The sequence below is a fragment of the Saimiri boliviensis genome, chromosome 5 (genome assembly GCF_048565385.1).
Source record: "Saimiri boliviensis isolate mSaiBol1 chromosome 5, mSaiBol1.pri, whole genome shotgun sequence".
Classification (NCBI taxonomy): Eukaryota; Metazoa; Chordata; class Mammalia; order Primates; family Cebidae; genus Saimiri; species Saimiri boliviensis.
The window spans coordinates 106,188,545-106,213,674 of NC_133453.1; the positions used below are offsets into that span (position 1 = coordinate 106,188,545).

General features: G+C 49.2%; 1 protein-coding gene across 3 annotated transcripts; it reads left to right on the forward strand.

Annotated features, from left to right (window-relative positions):
- The first annotated feature begins 13,184 nt into the window (after positions 1 to 13,184).
- Positions 13,185 to 23,686, forward strand: AMER3 (APC membrane recruitment protein 3). 3 transcript variants are annotated; one of them, XM_074399794.1, is made up of 2 exons: positions 13,185 to 13,356; positions 19,328 to 23,686. In XM_074399794.1, the coding sequence occupies exon 2, from the start codon at positions 19,347 to 19,349 to the stop codon at positions 21,930 to 21,932; it is 2,586 nt and encodes an 861-aa protein (XP_074255895.1). In that variant the 5' UTR covers positions 13,185 to 13,356; positions 19,328 to 19,346; the 3' UTR covers positions 21,933 to 23,686. The 3 variants fall into 3 exon arrangements, with proteins under 3 accessions (XP_074255895.1, XP_074255896.1, XP_039335909.1); XM_074399795.1 differs by having other exon boundaries at positions 19,331 to 23,686; XM_039479975.2 differs by lacking the exon at positions 13,185 to 13,356 and adding an exon at positions 13,598 to 14,041.
- The last annotated feature ends 1,444 nt before the right edge of the window (positions 23,687 to 25,130 follow it).

Sequence of the window (25,130 nt, forward strand, 5' to 3'; positions counted from 1 at the left end):
GAAGAGAGAGAGCCATGGGGGAGATACCCAGAAAGAAGTGAACCAAGCTGATAGATGAGGAATGGATTTGACCGTGTGAGAAATATAGTTTATTTACACAGTCATTGAAGAGTCTGAGCAGCCACAGATACATGCAAAGCTAAACAAACAAAAAGAAGCAACTCCAGAAAAAATAAAAAGTACAAGGAAAGAAACATGATCCCGGAACACTATTGAGCTCATCAGTGATATCGACATTATCACAATAAGAATGCAGCGCTGATTTAGAAAAATGAAAGTTGTAAAACATACCTCATTCCTAAAACCCAAAGACACGTGGAGCTGTCTGCTGGGGTGGGGATGGATTTACACAGAGTCCATCCCTCTGTTTCTTCCTCCTTATGAACTCATGCAGTGTGGGTAAATCTCTCACAGGGTGGGCAGCTCAGTCTGCCCATGGAAAAAAGTCCGTAAATCTGGTTACAAATCTGACCGGTGACCCAGGCCTTAGTGTCCAGAATCTGAGTTCTGGGGGCACCACCAATGTTGCCTGCCCATCCTTCCACGCAGCTGGCCCAATTCCCCAGCAGCTGTGCAGTGAATACACAGTGGTGTGGGGTGCAGTGGTGGAAGGGTTGGGCTCTCTATCTGCTCCGCTAAGAACAAGCTGCATCACTTTGAGCAAATCTTTCAGCACCAGGTCTCAGATTCCTCATCCCTCAAGTGAAGGCAGTGATGCTAGATGGTCACGAGGCCGTCCTGGCCATCCACTCTCCAGCTACCTGCCAGACCTGTGCACTTATGACCTTGCTTCGTTCTCACAATGACCCTGAAAATTAGGTACTATTGTTTCCTCATCATGCAAATGAGCAAATTGAAGCAACTGGATTCAGTTCTCCCTGTGGTTCCTCCTTCAGACTTCAGCCAGAAAGGCCTAACAGTGCACAGGTTATTTCTTGCTCAAATCCCTTTGTAAAGCCTCTAATTCTAAAATGTTGGAGTGTTTCCCATATCTCTTCTAAAAAGGCACCCAAAAAGAACCAGGAAGAAGAAGAACAGAGACAAAGATGCTACCTTTGATAAAATGAAGAGACATTTAAAGTTCAGAGCCACAGAATAGAAGGGAAGACTGCTAGGTGCAGGCATACTAACCAAGAGACAGCGGGGACTTGGCGGAACCTCCCAGTTTTGGAGCTCAGAGACAGCCAGCAGAACATGTTTCTTAAGGTGAAGGTACATCTTAAATGACAAACCAATGGGGGCCAACAGAAACCGGGAGCAAAGGACAAGCTGGGGCTTCCCAGGACTGGCGTGCTTGGGAGAGATGGTGATGGGCTGTGCCAGGTCATGCAGAAAAGCCACATCTGTTGGGAAAAGCCTGAGTTGCAGCGGGGCAGGAGGGAGGCCTGTACTGAGCTGTGTGAGCTGCCTTTGGGTGCAGATCTAAAGCTGAGGATTGAAAAAGCTAAACGCAGTGGCCTCACGCCACATGTGAGAACAGCCCCAGACCGCTTTCCACAGAGCCTCCTGCCAACAGCTGCTTCCAGAGGAGCTCAATCAGAAGGAAGCCAGCAAAGCTGCAATGCAAAGCCATCACTATGAAAGGGGGCGTGGGAAAGAGGAGGACAAACACTACCAACCACAGAAAATGACGAGTATGTGAAGTAATTTTACTAGTTCATTCTCGCATTGCTATAAATACCAGGCTGGGCACTGTGGCTCACGCCTGTAATCCTACCTGTAATCCCAGCACTCAGGAGGCTGAAGCAGGCTGCAATCAGGAGTTTAAGACCAGCCTGGCCACCACGGTGAAACCCTGTCTCTACTAAAAATACAAAAAAATTAGCGGGCATGGTGGCGCATGCCTGTAATTCCAGCTACTTGGAAGGCTGAGGCAGGAGAATTGCTTGAACTCAGGAGGCGGAGGTTGCAATGAGCCAAGATTGTGCCATTGTGCCATTGCACTCCAGCCTGGGGGACAGAGCAAAACTCTGTCTCAAAAAAAAAAAAAGAAGAGATACCAGAAATTGATAATTTATAAAGAAAAGAGACTTAATTTGCTCATGGTACAGCAGGCTGTACAGGAAGCATAATGCTGGCATCTGCTAAGCTTCTGGGGAGGCCTCAGGAAACTTATGATCATGATGGAAGGTGAAGGGGGAGCAGGCAGATCACACGGCCGGAGTAGGAGCAAGAGAGAGCTGGGGGATGTGCCACACGCTTTTCAACAACCAGGTCTCTAAAGAACTCACTGTCACAAGAACAGCACCAGGAGGATGGAATCCACCCGTGTGAGCCACTCACCTCCAACCAGGCGCCACCTCCAAAACTGGGGATTACAACTCAACATGAGATTTGGGTGGAGACACAGAGCCAAACCATATCAGCAATGCACATGTTAATTAGCCTGACTTAGCCATTCTACAACGCACACATATTTCAAAACAACACACACAAGATAAATATAGACATTTTTATTTCTTGATAAATAAGTACATTCATTAAAATGTTATCTTTAAAAAATTTTGCCCAACATAAATAGATAGTGTAGTTCACCTGCAAACTATACCATTCCATAGAGAATTGACTTAATTTAATTTCAGATTCCAAGAAGTGAATTCAAAGGTGAGTTTGTAGGTTAGCTGCTGGACCAGATGACTTTACAATTGTCCCTTCTAACTCTCTGAAGGACTCCATGGCTCAGGAGAACCAGCAACAAAGTGTGAACCTTTGCTCCCCTTCTTCATATCTTACAGGGAAGTTCTGATCAATTTCTCTTATAAGCCTCCCACATTGTCCAAGAAAATTAGCACAGGCCTTCAAGTCTAAAAGAATCTTGGTGAAGGTACATCTTAAATGTACGCACAGCAAATTAGTTAACAAATACGCACAGCGTATTAGTTCATTTTCACACTGCTATAAAGAAATACCTGAGAATGGGTAATTTGAAAAGACGCTTAATGGACTCACAGTTCCACATGGCTGGGGAAGCCTCAGAAAGCTTACAATCACGGCAGAAGCTGAAGGGAAAGCAAGGCACACCTTACATGGCAGCAAGAGAGAGAGAAGAGTGCAGCGGGGAACTGCCAAACACTTTTTAAAACCATCAGATCTCATGAGAACTCACCCACTATCACAAGAACACCATGGGGAAAGCCACCACCATGACCTGTCACCTCCTACCAGATCCCTCCCTCAATGTGCGGATTGCAATTCAAGAAGAGATTTTGGTGGGGACACAGCCAAACCATATCACACAGGCAGAAAGGTTTGTGAAACAAGCCCTGAATGCTCAGAGAGCCTAGCCAAGCTCAGAAGGCAGCAGTTGGGAAGAAGGGAATGAGTTCCTGTGGGTTTGGTTTGTCTCTTAAACTATACTCTAGGCCCTCCCTACTCAAAGTGCAGTCCATGGAGGAGAAGGAAGAGGAAGAAGAGAAAGGAAGAGGATGATGACCACGGTGACAGTAAACAGGTAGCAGATGAGATCTTGTGCCAGAAAAACGGTGGCTTGGATCAAATGCAAACTGAGATTTTACATTTCGATTTTGACTTCAAGCAAGCAAGCAAGCAAGCAAGCAAGAAAGAAAGAAAAGAAGGAAAGACAGAAAAAGAAAGAAAGAAAGAAAAAAAAGAAGGAAAGAAAGAAAAAGAAAGAAATAAGAAGAAAGAAACTAAAAAGTGTTCAGTGAAGCAACAATTTCTGCAAAACAATAGCAAAAACAGAAAAACAAGAGTGCATGGAAATTACGGCAAAATAACAAAAGGCGAAGGAGCATAAATCAGCAGTGCCTAAGGAAAGTAGAGGAATTAAACAGTTGTGGAAACAAAATTAAATAGGAAGCTGCACAGAGAGTGGACTCTACCATTCCTGGTGAGGAAGGAAGAGGATACCAGCAGGGGACGAGAGGAGGCAAGTGAGGAGGAAACTGGGAGGCACTGGCACCAAGTCACCAAGACAAATCATATTTTAATGCAAGTCTGTCCAAGCTGCTGCCCAGAATGGCTTTGAAGGCAGCCCAATACAAATGCATAAACTTTCTTAAACCCTTATGAGATTTTTTTTGTGATTTTTTTGTTTAGCTCATAAGCTCTTGTTACACTTGTATTAGCTCGTTTTCAAGCTGCTATAAAGAAATACCCAAGATTAGGTAAATTTTAAAGAAAGGAGGCTTAGTTGGCTCACAGTTCTGCAGGCTATACAGGCAGCATGATGTACACAGTTCCTACAGGAACAGGAAGTATGCCGTACAGCACGATGTACTGATGTTCAGTGTATTTTACCTGTGGCCCAAGACAATTCTTCTTCCAGTGTGGCCCAGGGAGGCCAAAAGACTGGACATCTCTGTTTTATTGCAATATTCTTAAAAATAAAAATCCATGATGAACAAAATGTCAAACTTTTAAATAGAGACAGAATCAATTTTTTCCGTTTGCCTCAGGCTCCAACATGATGCCACAGAGCACTGGAGGATAATGCTGAAAGAAAAATGAGCAAGAAGAAGTGAAAATAAACACAGGTTTTAGAATAATTAAAGAAAGCATTATGGAAATTGAATGGATAGTTATTGTACTTGAAAGAATCCCTTGAGCAGCCAGGCCAAAAACAGAACAACAAAAACCTGAATCTTTTTCTTAGGTATGTAGAGATACATACTAGCAGGTGTGCAGCAGTATCTAGCTCACATGTTTTTTGTTTGTTTGTTTTTGTTTGTTTGTTTTTGAGATGAAGTTTAGCACTTTTTGCCCAGGCTGGAGTAAAATGGCATGATACTGGCTCGCTGCAACCTCTGATCCACCGGGTTCAAGTGATTCTCCTGCCTCAGCCTCCCGAGTAGCTGAGATTACAGGCACCCGCCACCATGCCAGGCTAATTTTGGTATTTTTAGTAGAGATGGAGCTTTTCACCGTGTTGGCCAGGCTGGTCTCGAACCCCTGACCTCAGGAGATCCACTCGCCTTGGCCTCCCAAAGTGCTAGGATTACAGACATGAGTTACCGCTCCCTGCCCCTCACATGTTTTTAATTTGTGTTTTTCTAGTGATCAAAGATAGATATCTCTACACATGTGTAAAAAAGACTGAGGTTTTTGTTGTTGTTTTGTTTTTTGGCCTGACTGAAGGGACTCTACCCCTCCTTAATCTTAAAGACCTGCTGTACCATAGAAGTATCCCTTGGATTCCTATAGTTCAGCTGAGTCTAAACTAAAATTTTGAAATAACCCTGACAAAAGGAAGTGATCACAGCCAAACACAGTGCTGGATGCGGTATCAGCAGCTCACTTCTGTTCAGCCCAATGCGTAGTGCCGCTCCTGAGAGCTGACTGTGGGTGAGGGAAGAGATTCTGGGAAAAGCGAGTCCATATCCCCCCACCTCTGAGAGATGGTAGTAAACACTTTAAGCCATGCTTCTTCTGAAAATAGTTTACATAGCAAGGTTTAATATTGAAAAAGTACCTTGAATAAGTCATTGATTAAGATCAAAAATGGTCTTAATGGATTAAGATTATTTATTTATCCACAAAGATGGATTCCTGGAAGGTCAGTATCAGTTTTGGCCTAAGGGCATCTGCAAAACTTCAAGGTCTAACCACTGAGAGGGGCTTGGAGAGGGGACACAGGGTCCCAGGGTGAGGCATCTGAAAGGGGACATTGGCATAGAGCTGGAAGCTTGTCTCAGTTCATTCTTGCTGCTAGAGCAGCACACCACAGCCGGGGCAAGGTATATAAAATAGAAACTTATTTCTCACAGTTCTGGAGGTTCAGAAGTCTAAGATTAGGGTGCAGCAGGTGTGATGTCTGGTGAGGACCCCGTCTCTCGGCATCCTCCAGAGAGGACAAATGCTGTGTCCTCAGACAGCCAAAAGGACAGAATGACAAAGGGGGTCACATGCTGTGGGTGGTCTCCATTTTAAAGGCCATTTTCCCACCCACAGTGAGGGAGCCCTCAGACCTAATCATCTCCCAGGGCCCCACCTCTGCATACCATTACATTGGAGACTACATTTCAAGAGCAATTCAAGAGGGAACGCAAACACTCAAACCTTAGCAGAACCTAAGTGTGGACTCTGAATTGAAGGAGTCTGCAAAGAAGCTTCCTGTGCCGAACAGTGGCTGGAGGGGAAAACTCACCTGAGGCTTTATGAGTGTAAGTCAGTCACTGTGTGGATTTGCACCCCAAAGCAGCAAAAACCCTCAATGATAAAATTGGATAAATTTTAAATTTAAAAAGTGATGCCAGATGGGCAGAGCCCCTTGAAAACTAGAAGAAATGAGCTCAAATGAAGGAAGTCAATCCCAACTAAAGCTTCAAGAAATTCCCACAGATAAAGTTCAACAAAATTGGTCAGGTTATTGTGAAAAAAAAGTTTCGAAACTCACAAGGAAATATTATAATATGACAGAGAGCCAAGAAAAAAGAAGAATCAGACACAGACTTCAGATCAGACACGGAATGTGAAGTAAGTTTAAACAAGAAATAAAAGGGAGACTTACAAATATGAACAATTAACAAGGCACTATAAAAATTAGCAGGCAGACTGGAAGGGGGAACAGATAGATAAACAACACTTCTGAGAATGAACTATATAGCAATGGAAGTTAAAAGCTCAATAGACAGCAGAAAAGTTGCCACAAAAAATAACTGAGGCAATAAAAGACATATCCAGAGAAATTATACATAATCCAACCCAAAAAGATTAAAAAATATATTTCGAAGAGGGAGAGATATGAAAGAGAGATTGAGAAGATTTAACATAACTGGATTCCAAGAGGAAATAATACAGAAATGAAGCAAAAGCAAAATTTGAAGAGATAAAGACTGAGTTATTCTACAATTATTTGAAGGTGGCAAGCCTCAGATCCAGGAAGCAACTGGACCTAAAAAGGGATAAATAAGGGCCGGGCATGGTGGCTCATGCCTGTAATCCCAGCACTTTGGGAGGCCGAGGTAGGCGGATCACTTGAGGTCGGGAGTTTGAGACTAGCCTCGTCAACACGGCAAAACCCCATCTCTACTAAAAATACAAAAATTAGCCAGGCATGATGGCAGGTGCCTGTAATCTCAGCTACTCGGGAGACTAAGGAAGATAATTGTTAGAACCCAGGAGACGGAGGCTGCAGTGAGCGGAGATCGCACTACTGCACTCCAGCCTGGGCGACAGATCGAGACTGCATCTCTAAAATCAATCAATAAATAAGATAAATAAAAAGAAATCTGCAATAGACACATTACCAGGGAAGTTGGAAGCAACAGGAAGAAAAGATCAACCACTTATAAAAGATTAGCAAGTAACCGATGACAGGTGTGTGTTGTTCAGAAGATGAGCAAACCACCCAATGATCTTTCACGTTGTTAGGTGTCTCTGCTAAGACCTTTTTCTGGGCATTCGAGCATCCTCAGTTCATTCCCAGAACAGGCCAGGAGTGCATGACCCTTACTGCCTCTGAAAGCAGCCATCTGCCCGTGATAAATGCTAAATATATGGCCCAACTTCCTTTCCCCAGGTGTGGATAACTCAGGAATGCTCGAGACAGCCTCTTGGAGCCTCACAGGGAGACTGAGGGCCAGTCCTCTACAGGAGCAAACGGCCTCATCCGCTGCGTCGGCCCCACTCACTGCTAGCGCTTCCTGCCATCTCATCCCAAACCAGTAAGGACATCATCAGGACCCGCTTCTGGGACAGGCTTTAACACAGCAGTGTCCTGTCCCCCTCACCCTCTCAGCACGCCATTTTTCCTAAGGACGCCCTCCTTCCACCTCATTCTTTTTTTTTTTTTTTAGACAGAGTTTTGCTCTTGTCGCCCAGGCTAGAGTGCAGAGGTGCAATCTCTGCTCACTGCAGCCTCTGTGCCTCAGCCTCCCGAGTAGCTGGAACTATAGGCATGCACCACCACACCCAGCTAAAGTTTTGTATTTTTAGTAGAAACAGGGTTTCACCATGTTGGCCAGGCTGGTCTCGAACTCTCGACCTCAAGTGATCCACTCGCTTTGGCCTCCCAAATGCTGAGATTACAAGAGTGAGCTACCATGCCTGGCCCACCCCATTCTTTAGAGTCATGGCCTGGCCGTGACACTGGCCCCCAAAGGCGTGGTGGCCAGGTGTGTACACATCCAGCCCATTCCCTGCATAGAGATCCTAGGAAGAGGTGTCCCACTAGTGACTTCTACTGAGGAAAAGAGTCATGCAGGGTGAGAACTTAACCAAGGTCAGTAGGGGTCTGCTCAGCAAGTAGGGCTCAGGGCAGTTGGGGCAGTCATCTGCCTTTTCCTTCGGTGGGCTGCAGCGGCCCGATGAGGTGATGTGCAGGGACACGCTGCAGATTTTGCAGGAGTGCATGCTCCTTCACGCATGAGTCAAAGCTGGCTGCACGTCCACTATGCACACAACACTGCTGAGAAGAAAGAAGAGCAGTCAGTTGGCCCAAAGCAGAAGCAGATGGCAATGATCGTGACAATCACTACAGCAATTAGGCGAGTAGGGAAAAGCAAGTTGTAACTAAAATCGTAGGTTAAAAACTACACAGAAGACGTCGGGAAGGACTGGAAGGAAGTTAATGTATGCGAAGGCACTTGCGCTTTCAGGAAGAGGGAAGGTATAGTACACCTGCTGGCCATCAGGAGACAGGAATTTTTCAGCTCCATTCTAATCTTATGGGACTACTGTGGTATACGCAGTCCATCATCGACCAAAACGCCATTATACACTGCATGATTCTCTGTGTGTGTGTGTGTGTGTGTGTGTGTGTGTGTGTATCACATGCGTGTGTAAGTTTTTTGTATCAGCCATGTTGGTTTATAAAAACTTAGAAAAAAATCACAAAGCCACTGATAATTCTACCACCCAAATACAATCATTTAAACATGTTAGAATACATTTTCAAGTCGTTTTGTTAAACACATTTATTTTATAGAATTCAAATCAGATTGTCTCTATTTATTGTATGCTATCATTTATTTAGAAATATTTCCTGAATATCATTTCATTTCCCAGGTTCAAAAATATGGTGCCCAACATATTTTCAGTGGCTACATAATTTCCCACTATATGAATATAACCAAAATTTATTTAACCATTACCAGTTTGGGGCCAGAAAGGTACATTCTTTTTTAGACTGCATTATAATCGATGCCATTATAAGCCTCCTCAAGGCTTTCTGTATTTCTAATCATTTCCCAGCCTGTTAGCCCACCTTATTTTTCCCCATAGCTAACCAATCAACTTGCTTATAACCAACTTACTCTGCATTTATTTTATTTACTGCCTATCTCCCTCATCAAAATCTAAGCCCCTTGAAGGCAGAGCTTTTTATCTGATTTATTCCCAATGCCAAGCACAGTGACTGGGATGTCACAGCACCAAATAAATACTTGTTGGATGTGGATGGGTGGATGAATAGATAGATGGAAAAGTGACCAGAGAGAAATACGGGTATGAAGAAGATGATAAAATCCTGGGAAAATGAGGCCAACAGAGCCAAATACTTAATAGGGGCGTTAGAGAGAGGCAGGACTTTTTGTGAGTTCGTTTGGTTACAGGAGGAAGTTTGTGCATGCGGATGTCAAGCGTGTGTGGGGTTGTAGAATCTATGCTCATTGGCCAGGGGCTCTTTCGGACCCTACTCCTCCCACTTGTTGGAGTAGACAGCACCCAGGTCCAACCACTTTCAGACCCTATCATTTTGCTACTCAAGCCCTTTTATAGATTAAATGAGATTGTGCCAAATAAACTGTATTTCATTTTTTACCCCCAGTGTTGAAGGGCATGGTTGTTAATAAGAGTGATAAAAACAAGAAATATAGCTAAGCCAGAGAGCCTCGGCATAAAATTTTAAAATAAAGAGGTTTGAATGGTTTTTGTTTTAACAAAAGTAGACCAGGACAACACTGCAGTAATCAAAACACTGTGGTACAAAGACAGACATACAGACTGATAAAATAGGATAGAGAGCCTAGAAACAAACCCTCAGGTATTTAGTCAAATGATTTTCAACAAGAATGCCAAGACCATTCAATGGAGAAAGGACAGTCTTTTCAAGAAATTATGCTGGGAAAATGGAAAAGTCACATCAAAAAATGAAATTGGACTCTTACATCATATACAAAAATTAACTAAAAATTAATCGAAGAACTAAAAGTATAAAACTTTTAGAAGAAAATCTTTGTGACATCGGATTTTGCAATGATTTCTTTAATATGACACCAAAAAAGTTCAAGAAACAATACAAAAAGCAGATAACCTTGACCTAATGGAAATTAATAAAAGCCATTCATCAAGAATGACAAGGCAATCCACAGAATGAGAGAAAACATTTGCAAATCATACAACCATCCTAGCTAACACAGTGAAACACTGACTTTACTAAAAATACAAGAAATTAGCCAAGTGTAGTGGCACCTGCCTGTAACCACAGCTACTTAGGAGGCTAAGGCAAGAGAATCACTTGAACCTGGGAAGCAGAGGTTACAGTGAACCAAAATCGTGCCACTGCACTCCAGCCTGGGCAATAGAGTGAAACGCCATCTCAAAAATAAATAAATAAATAAATAAATAAATAAATAAATAAATAAACCTTGGGTAGGGGATTAACATCCAGGATATATAAACAACTCCTAGAATTCAACAATAAAGACAAACAAGGATGGCTACTGTTTATAAACAAACAACAAACAAAAACACCCAGCAAACAATGAGTGTTGGCAAGGATATGAAGAAATGCTCTCCATTGCTGGTGGAATGTAAAACTGTACACAGTGGAGAACAGTATGATCACTGCTCAAAGAATTAAACACAGAAACCATATGACCCAGCAACTGTACTTCCATGGTTTCTATTCCAAAGAACTAAAGGCAGGAACTGAACAGATATTTGTACATTGCTGCTTATAATAGCATTATTCCCAATAGCCAAAGGTGGAGCAACCCAAAGGGTCCATTGACAGATGAATGGATAAGCAAAATGTGGTCTCTACACACAGCAGAATAAGATCCAGTCTTAAAAAGGAAGGATATTCTGACACACACTACAACATGGATGCACCCTGAAGTCGTTATGCTAAGTGAAATAAGCCGCCACAAAAAGACAGAAGCTGTATGATTCCACTTCTATGCGGTACCTAGAGTGGTCAAAATCACAGAAAAACAAGTAGAATAGTGGTTCCCAGCAGCTAGGGGGAGAGGAGGAGGGGTTTTAGTGCTTAATGGGTACAGAATTTCTGTTGGGGTCAGGAACATGTTTTGGAAATAGACTAATGGCTGCACAACAATGTGAGTGTAAATATCACTGAACTATATACTTAAAAAGGAGTAAATGGTAAATTTCATATCATGTATATTTTAGCACAATAAAGAAAAAGAAACCAACTGTTCATCGTTCAGAAAATATGAAAAGGCTGAGTGTAGTGGTTCGCGCCTGTTATCCCAACACTTTGGGAGGCTCAGGTGGGTGAATCATGAGGTCAGAAGTTTGAGACCAGCCCGGCCAATATGGTGAAACCCCATCTCTACTAAAAATTCAAAAATTAGCCTGGCGTGGTGGCACATGCCTGCAGTCCCAGCTACTCGGGAGGCTGAGGCAGAGGAATCACTTGAACCCTGGAGGCAGAGGTTGCAGTGAGCCGACATTGTGCCACTGCACTCCAGCTTCAGCAAAACAACGAGACTCTGCATTAAAAAAAAAAAAAGTTTTAAAACATTGAACATTTTAAAAGAAAAACCACTCAGAGCAGTAGGTCTGATAGTACCCCACAAATGCAGCTGACCTGACCGGCACTGTGGATGGCTTGTTTGTGCTCACAGTTAATTCTTTGATCTGCCAAGAAAGCAAGGGATGGTGTGGCCAGAAGTTCTGAGACCCTGGGAACAAATCAAGTGACCAAGAAGCTACTGTGAGGAAAGAAAAAGTTTACAGCCACTGCTCAAAAACACAGATGAGAAATCTAAGTCAGTATATTGTAAAAATAAAATGTAAGTTCACATTAGAATAACATTTAAGAAAAATCATTCAGTGGTATCTAAACTGGGTAGCCTAGTGCAAAAGATTTTTCCAAGGGCCCTTGGGGAAGACATGATCCTATATCCTGGGCAAATAAAAAATTTTAAATATGTATTTTCATGTTACCCAAAAGTGAAGGGTGTTTTAAAACTCTCTGAAATGATAAAGTAGAAGGCTTAGAACAGTTTACACTGGCCGAAAATGAGCAATTATCACTCACTGGAAGAAGCTGAGTCTGTAATTGTCTCCACAATTATAGATTTTATAAGAAATGTAAAAAGATCCTTAAATGCAAAAGAAGGGAGAGCACAATAAAGGAGGCTAATGCTTATTAATTTTAACAAAAGGAGGACTGTGGGGGCCTGTGAGAGTCCTACCCCTGACTTGGGGAGTGTCTGGCAATGAGGCAGAAACTGTCTTGTTCCTGATTAAGAGAAAAACAGGGAACTCCCACAGCCAGAATCTGCCAGAAAAGGTCAGGATCACCAACAACGTGGGCGAGGGGGCCTCTGGGATCATGCTGAGTTAGTCCTTGCATAGAAAGAAGCCTGTAATCCCAGCACTTTGGGAGGCCGAGGCAGGTGGATCACGAAGTCAAGAGATCGAGACCATCCTGGTCAACATGGTGAAACCCCGTCTCTACTCAAAATACAAAAAATTAGCTGGGCATGGTGGCACATGCCTGTAATCCCAGCTACTCGGGAGGCTGAGGCAGGAGAATTGCCTGAACCCAGGAGGCGGAGGTTGCGGTTAGCCGAGATCGCTCCATTGCACTCCAGCCTGGGTAACAAGAGCGAAACTCCGTCTCAAAAAAAAAAAAAAAAAAAAAGAAAGAAAGAAAGAAAGAAAAAGAAAAAAAAAGAAAGAGGGCTCAAATCTACAAAATACAAGAAGGTGGGTCACCCAAGGGTGGGGACTGTCCTGCCTGGAGGATGAGTGGCCTCTTGGCTCTGGGGTGAGATGACTCTGTGTCCTGGGCTCTCAGACAGGGTGACTGGGAAGGAGCCCACGAAGCTCAGGGAAAGGCCTGGCTTCCCTCATCCACCTGAGCTCTGCCCTCCCTTCAGCCGCAGCTCCAGCCTGGCCCTGAGACTCCTGCGTCCTCCAGTGCTGTCCAGCCTGGGCACACCTCGGTCTGAGCCTCCCGTTGGCATTAGCCCCTCCCCAGCACCGGCTGTGCGCTCCCGCCCTCCCCGCCCCACGCACCCGCCCCACACTCCTGGCACTGCTGCCTGAGCCTTCCTGGAGTTACTTAATCCACCCCAGCCCCGGGCAGTGAATCCCGCGTGCAGACCCCTCGTCCTCAGCTCTGCGGAGAGAGGGTCCCCACAGCATTTCTGCTCCTCCCCCAAGACTGCGGCAGGGCACAGCACCAGCAAACCCCACACAGTGAGTACCTGCGGGGCAACTGCCTCTTTCCTTCTCATTAATAATAGAATCAAGTCCCTTCTCCAAGGGAAGACCCTGCCTTGCAGCCCCGGCCTGGCCTGCCCCTTCTCACAGGCCTGCTCCGAATCCTGGGTAGGACTCAGGACCAGGCTCCGGGTGGCCCAGCCCTTCCGAGAGCGTTGCGGTCGGCGCGGCTGGCTCTGAGGGACGAGGGGGAGGGGCTCCCACACCTGTGCTCTCCGGGAGAGGGGACCGCGGCGGGGGCGTCGTGCGCACGGGGGCTAGGGGAGACGACTGCGCCTGAGGTAGGCACAGCCGCAGCCGGGTGGGAGGCAGAGACACCCAGAAACAGAGACCGGGCGACACGCACAGACAAAGCCGGCCCGAGCCCGCCCGAGCGGAGCAGCCCCGACCGCGGCCGGCGCGCCCCCCGCCACCCCCGCGCACAAGCCCCGGCGCCCGCCCAGGCCCTCCCCTCCCGCCGGCCTCGGGCGGCTTAACCCTCTCCTGCGCGACCCTGCGGATCCCCCAGAGCCGCGGTGGGTGGGTGCGGGCGCCGCGCCTCCCCCTCCAGGCCGCGGCGCGCGGCGCCGGGAGCTGACCGTGGTGCTGAGCGCGGCTCGCGCTCCAACGCGGTGGCTGACCCAGTCGCGGCCGCGCCCTGTTACACTGCCGGCCCCCAGCGGTAAGTCGCCAAGGCCCCGAGAGGCCGCTTGGGTCCTGCCCCGCGGTTGTGGACCCCGGGGGGAGGGCGAGGATTGGGGAATTTGGTGCGTTCTCTGGCGCGATGGGTGGGCTGAGTGCAGGAAGCAGGGTCGGCACCCTCGACCCAGCTGTGCCAGGCGCAGTCAGGGACCTGGGGGCGGTGACCCTTTTAGGTCTGGGCTAGTGAAGCGAAGAAACCCTCCGCCCGCGGATGCAGGGGCTGGGGGAGAGACGATAAGGCTGTGAGGCCCGTCTCCTTGCCCCTGGGCAGGCCAGGACCTCCCAGAGGTGCCCTCCGAGAAGGTGGGCCAGGACCTTCCGTCCCCAGAGGGCCCTTTGTCTCCCCAGAGTGGGGGTTGGGTGGCTTGGTGGTGCTCTCTCTGCAGATTCTATTTCTGCTTTATTCCCCACTCCCACTCCCACCCCCACCCCAGAGCACAGTCGCTTTCCTTCCCCACAGTGGCCCTCACTCCAGCCCTCCCATGACAAGACAGGCTACTACCGAGAACGCTATTGCCTCATAGCTCTGCCCCCAGCCCAGTGTCCAGAGGTCCCTGGGCCTAAGCTTTTTTTTTTTTTTTTTTTTTTTTTTTTTTTAATCACCATATACTCCTTTGTAGCTCACTGCTGGACAACAGGAAAGGCATAACAAATACCGAAACTATTAGCCAAATGTTTTATGTGTCAAGGCGTTTCTGTTATATGTTTATTCCTCCAGGGTTTTTATTTTGCTCCATGAAATCGAACAGCCAGGCACTTTCATGTTAAGAAAGGAAAGAAAGGCACAGAATTACCTTCTCAAAGGAAAAAGAAAATGCTGGGCAGCTAAGCCTGAGTTAGTCATGTAGAAAAGCAACCAGTAGAATAACTTCATTTGCCCAATTTGCAATAAATTCACATCTGTGTGTGCTGTGTAAAGCACTGTGATGGCAGGTGCACAGACACAGGAGTCTCTGCCTGCACCTTCTCTCTCCTTAACCCTGCTTGGGCTCCTGACTCACCTCCATGTCTCTACTGTCCATTTTCACCTGCAACTGGAGTCATCTTTGAAAGAGAATTGACCCCTGTCATCCACCCTCGGAGGCTGGCTCCCTGTGGCTCACAGATAAAAGCACGACCCTCCCTGAGACCTCAAGCTGGGTGTGCTGTGCACAGCCCATCTCCATGCCTCATCCCTCTGGCCTGCTGCTCTGCTCACTTTCAGATCCTTAAATATTCTTCTCTTGCTCCGCGGGGCCTTTCTGAAGGGTGTCCTCTATGCCTGGAATATGCGTCCAATGTCTTTTGCCTGACTGTCCTCTTCTGTCTTTTAGGGCAGTTTGGTTTAAATATCACATCCTTGTAACAGAATTGATTAAGTAAATACGTTGTGTGGTCCCTGTTCCCATGGAATTTGCAAGTTCATCTTAGAGACTAAAGACTCAGCCCAAGGCCCTGGTGTCACTGAAACCTGTCTTATAAAATGAGAAACATAATAAAAAAATTAGCCGGACATGATGGTGTGTGCCTGTAGTCCCAGCTACTTGGGAGGCTGAGGCAGGAGAATTGCTTGAACCCGGGAGGTGGAGGTTGTAGCGGGCTGAGATTGAGCCACTGCACTCCAGCCTGGACAGAGTAAGCCTCTGTCTCAAAAAAAAAAAAAAAAAAAAGAAAGAAAGAAAATGATAAACATAACCTGTATCACAGAATTAAAATCTCAGACTCTGCATCCTCTTTAGGGAACTTAGATCTAAATATTTGGCTAAGATGTCTCAAACATAAAATAGTTTATTTAATTAAGTAATAGCTCACCGCCTACTGTAGTTGGAATCCTGGACCTCAAAGGATTTTCAGTCTCATTGGAGAGTGAGATCAAGTACCAGAATGAATAGTTGATGGTTGCTGAGCCCTGCAGACAAGAGGGCACCAGGAGGGTAGGGACAGGTCTAAGCTTTCCTTGGGGGAGAGATGTGACACTTGTGGGAGTAGATCTGTCACATTTCTTGGCGGGGTTCCACTGACAAGGTCTATAACCACAGGGTTACAAAACAGTGCATTTTTGCAATTGAGAAATGGGACACATTTGGCCTCTGCCCTCAGGCAGTGACGATGCCAGCATCTGGCTGTCCACATAAATCTCACTCTGACCCAGAGAATTGTCATAGGAGTTGACTTCTCGGCCTGCCTCCAGCCATGCAGTGGGCCCTCCAACCACCCAGGGAGTTCCCACCTCCATCACAGGCCACACATTTCCGAAGAGACAGATTCCGATAAAATATTTTAATGCGGATATGGACTGGACTGAACACAGACTAGAGTTTATGGGATGCTCCAGTATTGCTTAGCCTCTGGTTCATTGTTCTGTATCCTGTGATTATTGTCCAGTCTCTATGCAGAGTGCTGAATAAACTCAGGAGGTGGACTTAGCATTATTAGTGACACTGAGCCCGGCCATCTGTAGCAATGACAACTATTTTAAGGGATCATTTTTCAAGTTCAGAGTGGAGTGAAATCTCCAACTGTTAATGATTTTAAATCAGTTGACTGTTATGAGAACTGAGAAGCTGGTAGTTTTATTTATAGACATCTATATCAATAAAACTTTTTTGTTTTTGCTGTTGCAAAATTCTGCACACAGTGAAATAATCCTTGCTGTGCTTGGCTGAAGTTATTTCCAAAAGAATGTCAATCAAAAGGTTTTTCCAAAACGTAGAAAAGAATAAGGAAAATAGAGATTTCATAATGAATATTTCCCAAATTTCCTGCCATAAGAATTATTATTACCTTCAGTTATAATTTTTCTAAATTTGTGTGAGCTACCCTTCTTTCTTTTAATCTTCACTTTCATTGTTTTACAATATTTTTCATGAAAATACATTTATTATTCTACTTTTAGGTTTCCCACAAGAGTCTGAGCTGTTGGTTTATAGAAATTCAGGTTCTGAATCAGATAGACCTGGGTTCAGATCCCGGCTCTGTCACTTAACATCTGTGTGACTTGGGTCAGTTCATTGACTTTTCTGAATCCGAATTTATCCTTTATAAATGGAGATTACAATGGTGTGCTCCTCATAAGGTTATGGGCCAAGATCTCCTCCTGGTGAGGTGGGTATAACCAAGACTCCAGCCAGGGTCATCTGAACCACGGGTTGGAGAGTAAGCCCTGTGCTGTGTGCAGCTAAGCCCAGTAGAGCTGGGGAGACCTTATCATGACTGCAAAGGATTGTGCAGAGTGGAGCCTGCAGGTGCAGGGTGAGAAAGGCTTAGGCATGCACCATCTGGCAAGAGGCAGAAAAGCCGGTGTGGCTGCTCATGGCACTCTCCCTCTGTCCAGGGTGCCACCAGCAACAGCTGAGCTGAAGTTGGAGCCCAGCCCGGGTTCTGTGGCTCTCCTGACATGGTGCCTGCTTCTTCTGTCATCCTCCAAACTAAAGTGTGAGGCACTGCTCCAAGGGGAGGAAGCACTTCCCTCGGGTGGGAGTTGGTGGAGGCTGGTCGACTTGCCCCTGCCAGCTCCCGCAATGCCAGCCCTTCCACCCCTTCCCATCTTCTTGGCCTCAACATACCCACTGGGCTATGAGGGAGCCCCTCGCCCACCTGGGTCCTTATGAAGAAGCATTTCAGGGTCTCTGGTAGATAGCTGCAAGGCTTACTTGGGGTGGGGTGTGAAAGGCACAGAGCCCCAGGTCATGCTCATGCCGGCTGCAGGCTTCCTCACAGCCAGGAGCTGGGGGGTGAGTGCATGACTCCGGGTAGTCCTTATGGAGAGGCAAAGGAGCCAGCCACAGTCTCTCCCTGGCCAGACTGACAGAGGACTGACCCTCAGACCACTCACCACCAAAAAAGCTGGAGACCCTGGCAGACAGAGGTGTTTCCGAGGAAAGGAGCAGCCTGAGGCCAGGGCCATGAGGACACGGTGAGGGGAACAGAAAGGAGGGGCCTAGTCTGTCCTTTCTTCCTGGGTACTGAAGGTCTCCACACACACCCCAAGGCAGCATGTTTAAAACTAGACTCTAGCTCTTTTTCACCTTGGTTCAGCTCCCACCCTCTTCCCCTCATTTCCCTCCTTGACTGTCCCACGCTTTTGGTGTAGATCCAAGCCTTGGCCTTCAGAACTCCCTGCCTGCTTCTCTTCCTGCTGTTGCTGAACCCTGGCGTTCTTCCCTTTGGAAGACCCTTGTGTTACCCCTACAGCCTCCATCTGCCTTGCTCCCCATCTTCACCGCATTCAGACTGCCTCTGGCAAGTCCTGTCTGCTCATGGACAGGACTGCTGCTCAGACTCATTTTTTTCTGTCCTCCGCTCAGAGGTCAGATGCTAGTCCTAGACTGCCAACTTCATTACAGTCCCGGCTTCCACCCACCCACTGGAAGATGGCTGCTGCTCCCCACTGATCTCAGGATAAGGCCGGATGTCCTAGCTGGGCCGGGACAGTCAGGTGGCTAGTACTGCTGCCACCTGCCCACCTCTGTGCCCAGGGCAGATCCCAGCACCCTTTCCCACTGAACTCAGACCAGGCTTCAGAAGCCTTCTCTGGATTGCACCGCAGGCATCAGCATGCATCAATGATGCGTGCACAGAAGGTGGCAGCTGCCTGCCCTTGCAACCCTGCCTGCCCATCCTGTGTCCCATGCTCGTCTGCCACCACAGTTCCTCTCTGTCCGTGCTCTGCATGCACCGTGAGGTACTGGGCGGTGTCTTGCCTGATGGCCTCTGTAGATGAAGCCTGGCCTCCCCCGACAGGCACACAGTTCTGGAGTTTGCAGCATGCACGCCCCCACAGCCCCAGCTGAGGGCCAGCTGCCTTCAGCCCAGGAGGCAGGCAGGCATGGGTGTCCTTTTAGCTACCTTGATGAAAGAGGCAGTTGCCCTAATTGGATCCTCTGCCCATTTGCTCAGAAGGGCCATGATACCTCCTCCTCGGGACATGCTTCGGATATACTGAGGAGCTGTTTGTAGCATGCTGGGCATTCTACACAGAACGTGGGAGTCTGAATGAGCCAAATGAGCTAAAAGGGGGATTGGGAGAGCCAAGCACTCATGGGTGCAGCAGTCACCAGGCCCCAGGGAGCTCTCATTTTGGCTCCTACGTGTGCATTAGGAGCAGTGAGTGAGCAGTGAGTGAGCACAGCGGGGGCTGCTCCCATCTCTCCCCTGACCTGCAAGGAGGATCTCCTGGGACCGAGGCCCCTGTAGAGAGTGAGCTGTGTGACAGTGATAGTCAGGGTCTTCCGGATTCCGGGCGCTCCCATCTATGATACTGAGTGCCTTCTGCTTTCCTCCACAGCAGCTGGGGCACATGCAGCATGGAGCTGAAGAGAGGAAAGACCTTCATCAAGTCCAGCCTGCAGGTTTCCCACGAGAAACCCCCAGACCCAGCAGCCATGGCTCCAGCCAGGGAGGGGGCAGGCCCCTGGTCAGTCCTGCCAGGAGGGCAGCCGAGGCCCCATGTTGAGAAGGGCCCCCAAGCCAGCCCCAGCGCCCAAGGATATGATAGATGCCCCAACAAAGGGGCACAGCTGGACCCCAAGGGGGGACCGGCAGCCCTCTGTGGAACCGCCTTCAAACCTGTGAGAAAGAGCAAGACTCACGACAGCGTGTCTGGGGCCAGCAGGGCCTCGGCTGCCACAGGGCAGCTGGTGGGCAGTGCCAGCTTCCCGGGCTCCCCGGGCAGCAGGCGCATGATCGACTACCGCCACTTTGTACCCCAGATGCCCTTCGTGCCAGCTGTGGCCAAGAGCATCCCGAGGAAGAGGATTTCACTGAAAAGGCCCAAGAAGTGCTTTCGGAACCTATTCCACATTCGCAGAAACAAGGCCGAGGACTTGGCCTCACTGGCTGCTGAGGGGAAGAGCCTGCCCTCCGCAGGGAACCCGTCAGACCCGGGGGGCCGGCGAAGCAAAGCCTTCTTCCCCTCGGGTGAGGGGCCAGGTCTGGACAGCCTGTGCCAGGACCTGTCGGACAGCGAGCTCCTGGCCGATGCATCCTTTGGTCTCTGCAGGGCCCTGTGTGAGGATGTGGCTTCACTCCAGAGCTTCGACTCACTCACCGGTTGTGGGGAGGTCTTTGCAGATGAGAGCTCAGTGCCATCCTTGGAGCTGAATGAGGGCCCAGAGAGCCCAACCCAGGCTGCTCAGGGCCTGGAGAGCAAGGTTCCCAGGGGTCCCCTCCAGGGCAGTGTGGAGCAACTGGCCTCGCCCGCCCAGAATGAAGCCTCTGACTTCACCAGGTTCTGGGACAGCGTGAATCGCTCAGTGCGGCAGCAGCAGCGCGCCCTGCTGGGCCCGTGGCTTGCGGGCCCCCAGGGGACGGACAGGGACCAGCCCCGGCTGGATGCAGCTGGGCTTGCAGAGCTGCCCCTCTGCCCCTGCAGGGACCCTCGCAGCGGCTCCAAAGCCAGCTCCATCGACACAGGAACCCCCAAGAGTGAACAGCCTGAATCCGTGTCCACAAGTGATGAGGGCTACTATGACTCCTTCTCGCCAGGCCTCGAGGAGGACAAGAAGGAGGCCGAGAGCCCAGGCACGCCTGCCGCCACCTTCCCACGGGACAGCTACAGTGGAGATGCCCTCTACGAGCTCTTCCACGACCCCAGCGAGGGACCTGTCAACCCCAGCCCAGATGATGACCTGTGCGTGTCTGAGAGTCTGTCGGGGCCAGCCCTGGGGACGCCACTGTCCATGTGCAGCTTCCGAGTTGGGGCTGAGGAGAACCTGGCCCCAGCACCAGGCCCTGACCTGCTCAGCCAGGGCTTCCTGCAGAGCTCCTGGAAGGGCAAGGAGTGCCTGCTGAAGCTGTGTGACACCGAGCTTGCCATCACCATGGGCATCGTCAGCTGGCTGCGCAGAGGCCCCACGCCCCGTGGCCCACCCACCCCTGGGCAGCCCGCAGCTCCGCCTGGTCCCCAGGGAGCCCCCAGGGCACCCACAGAGAAACTAGGGGGCAGGGAAGGCATGGCCTCAGATGCAGGGGGGGCAACAGTGTGCTCAGCATCCAGCAGGCAGGAGCTGTGGGCACACCCAGGCACCACAGGCCTGCTTGCCGGAGAGAGCAACGCCCTCGGGGGGGCCACACCAGGGACCAGCATGCTGTCCAGGGATGCCTCTCAAGAGGAAGGGACGCGAGGTTGCTCCGAAAGCTTGTTCTCCTCTATGGAGTCTGCAGCCACTTCGACAACAGATACTTCCAGTAAAAGCAAGGCCCCAATCCCTTCTGCCTGGCCTTGCTCCCAGAAGGAGCCTGGGTCACCTGGGGTCCTGGGGTGTTTCCAAGGCCTCTGGAGGCCAGGTCACGGGGGTGGCACTCTGGATGCAGAGCCCATGCTGGCAGACTGTGCGGCCCATGTGGCAGCCCTGAAGATCAGCTCAAATGACCAGTCCCTAGCCGCGTGGCCTCCAAGGCCGGACATGGGCAGTGGGCTCTTTGGGCAGCGCCAGGCCAGGGGCCCTGACATTCTGGAGCAGAAACAGTCTAGCAGCTCCCCCAGCATGGCCACTGTCCATGGCCTACCCTACTCGGCCAGCACACAGGACCAGAGATGTCGAGATCGTGTCCGGGACCTGAGCTGGCTCAGGATGGAGCCCACAGGGCTAGGTGTCCAGGCCTGGGCCTCTCTGGAGGACCAGTCCCTGCAGCTTAGCACTGGGACTGTGGAGCAGGTGGCACACGGCAGCCAGCTGGACTCTGAGCCCCCCTCGGACCCTGCTGCCCGGTGGAGTCCCCGGGACCACCATCCAGAAAGCCTGGTTCTCGCTTTGAACAGCCAGCGGGAGGGGGTGGTCTCTGCAAGTGCCCCAGAATGCCGCTGCAGTCTCCTGGCCCGTGAGGGCCTCCTCTGTGGTCAGACAGAAGTGGGGGCCTCCAGACCAGCCATGGCCGAGCCCCACCTGTAGGACAGGCTCACAGGCATCAGGAACTGCATGTGTCTTCATGACCACTTTCAGGAGAGCCTAGGACTCAAATCTCTATCTTTTGTCCCTGATGGGAGGACTGTGCTGGGGGAGGGGTGGCAGGACTCAGGCATGCAGAGGCTAGCATGTTCATATGGAGGCATCCTTGCCTGAACCCAGCAGCTCAGGCAGCCCACAGCCAAAGCCAGTGCGAAGCTGCAAGCACCTAGCTGCTCCTCATGCAGATGCTGGAGAGAGGAGCTGGGGCTTGAAACTGATGGGGAGAAAGAGCTGCACATTGTAAATGGGAAGCAGAGAGCCAAGGAGTCTACACAGGATGTGTGAGAATCCCAAAAGACACAATCCCAAATGCATAGTCTCAAGTGTTAAAAATTCAAAAGATCAATGTTACTCTAAAGTCCTAAAGTCACAATCCCAAAAGAGCTAAATCCTGGAAATATAATTCTGGGAAAATGTTTTTTAAAAAATTTAAAGATACTTATTTACATCTTAAAAGAATTTATTTGAGAAGCATATGAAAACGCAACAGAACATATCATCAGCCACTTTACACAATAAAATAGGCAATAATTCATATTTCTGCAAGCATAAACAGGTATACTAATGACAGTTACCTGGGTGTGAGTTATTAGAAGACAAACTATATTTGTAAAGAAATAGGTGAAAATGGGAATGTATACATGCATGTCAGTGTGCGTGGTAATTGTGTGCACATGACTTTATATCTGCAGTTATATCAGGACCAACAACCTCAGTGTTTTGACGAAGTCAATCAATGATGGGCATTGATGAAACACGTGCAATTGCCCAAAGAGCAGAGATGGCAAGAAACTTCATCTCTCACAAATGCAGATGTACAAAAATGACATCTCTTCTTTTATTGAGGAAGTCTTGACGTTTGTATGCACACACACAATGCTTACACGCACAGTCAACCTGGGATGCCAGCAGGGTGGCTCACACCGAAAGCTTCAGGACCCAGGACGGCCACAGCTGTAAGTTTCCAAGTCCAAAGGCCAGCGAGCCTGGAGCTCTGATGTCACAGCAGCAGAAGAAAAGCCTGTCCTGTCTCTCAGAGACCAATTAGCCTTCTGTATTTGTTCCCTCTGGGTCCCAGGAGATTGAATGCTGCCCACCAACAACACTGAGGGTGGGTCTTCCCCACCTAGGCCCCTCAGACTCACACACTAATCCCTGGAAACACCTCACAGACATGCCCCAAATAATGGTCTACTGGGTCTCTAGGTGGCCCCTAACCTAGTCGAGTTCACACCTGAAGTGGAGTCCGCAGGTCCACATGCTGACTCGACATCCTTCCACGGCTCCTTAAACCTCACCCAGTCTTCAAATAAAGCCCCAAACAAGGCACTCGTTCCACCTAACATGTGCAGCTATCCTGGGACCGTGATTTTCGAGACTTTAGATGTTAGGGATTTGAAACTTTAGGGGTTTGGGTCCTTCGGTATTTCAACATTGAGGACCAGTGTTTGGGATTATGTCTTTCAGAATAAAGATCCAAACTTCTGTGAGGACGGTGAGGCTCAAGGCTCGGGGCAGAAGACCAACATGGCGTGGGGGGCGAGCTCAGGAGGGCCCACCGGCCTCCATCTGGCCCCAGTCTGGCCTACTCTCTGCCCCAGGACAGGTGGCTACAATGTGCTGGGGGCCTGAAGGGTGTCTCCTCAGGAACACTGTACTGTTTTGTGTTGCTATAAAGGATTACTGTGACCAACTGATTTATAGAGAAAAGTTTATTTGGCTTGTGATTCTGCAGGCTGTACAGGCATGGCACCAGCATCTACTTCTTTCTTTCTTTCTTTCTTTTTTTTTTTTTTCTTGAGACAGGGTCTCACTTCGTTGCCCAGGTAGGAGTGGGAGTGCAGTGGCACGATCTTGGCTCACTGCAACCTCCACCTCCTAGGCTCAAGCAATCCTCCCATCTCAACCTCCCAAGTAGCTGGGACTACAGGCGTGTGCCACAAAGCCAGGCTAATTTTTCTATTTTTTTGCAGAGACAAGTTTTTGCCATGTTACCCAGGCTGGTCTCAAACTCCTCAGCTCAAATGAGCGACGCGTCTCGGCTTCCCAAAGTGCTGGATCATAGGCGTGAGCTGGACAGCGTCATGAGTCCCTATGCACCCTACCAGGGCTGGCTGGACCCTCCCCACCTTGTTGATGGGCGGTGGTGGATTCTTTGTCACGAATCATCCCCTACAAACAATTATTTCCCTCTGCTTGCACTCTCTAACTAGAGCTATGGATGGCAAAATGCTCTTTGGGAAGAAGCCAGTGAATTCTCCCCGGCTCTGCCTGCAAGTAACAGAGGCTTTTCACTCCACCCCCTCCACACTGTCATATCCCCACTTCCCTTTGAAAACTTTGAATGGGCTGTGGCCCGCATTCCCCAAAAGTCACAACACATTTGCAGCACCCAGACATTCAGAACCATGAAGGGCCAAGGGGCTGGTGTTTTTAGGAGGGACAGGTGTCCGTCCTGGCCCTGCGTCAGGTTAGCAGGTGCAGGGACAGAAGGGCCATCAACATTCTCCAGGATTAGCTTCTACCTCAGGCAGCCCACCGCAGCAAGATGCCAGGATAGGGCTCCAGCCGCGAAGTGGGTTTCTGGAGGAAAGACCAGCACAGGACAAGGGGTTGGTCAGGTCGAAGGCAAACTGCTAGGGAAGTCCCATCGCATGCAGAGCTCCCACTGAGAGGAGCACGAGGCGTGCTGCCTGGCTGGAGGAGAAGGCAGCACAGGCTCTGCGGCTGAAGGTGGCACTCCCACAGGGGACGCAGGTCAGTGCCCCTCCGGACTGCCTGACACTTGGTCTCCAGTGGCCCTCTCTCACCAGGGCTCAATGAGGCCTGCTGCCAGCAGGACACAGCCTGCACATCACAGCTTCCAAAGCACGCAGCAGGGCTCCCGTCCAGACTGGAAGCCACTGTGGAGCCACGCCTGGGCCCTCCTCCCAGGACCACACACAGGGCCATAGCTGCATCATGAGCAGAGCTGGGGATAGGTTCCACCAGATTTGCTCACGTGATCCTTGTATCAACCTCAATGCAGTTGTCAGCCTCATTTTTCAGAGCTGGACACGGAGGCACAGGGGGCTGGTGTAACTTGCCCACAGTTAGTGTGCAGGGTGCTGGGTTTTGTCTCCTCCCAGCTCCAAAGGCCCT

Bases quoted from the DNA above. Each gene is read 5' to 3' on its own strand.
- AMER3 (XM_074399794.1), top strand. From the start codon at position 19,347: ATGGAGCTGAAGAGAGGAAAGACCTTCATCAAGTCCAGCCTGCAGGTT.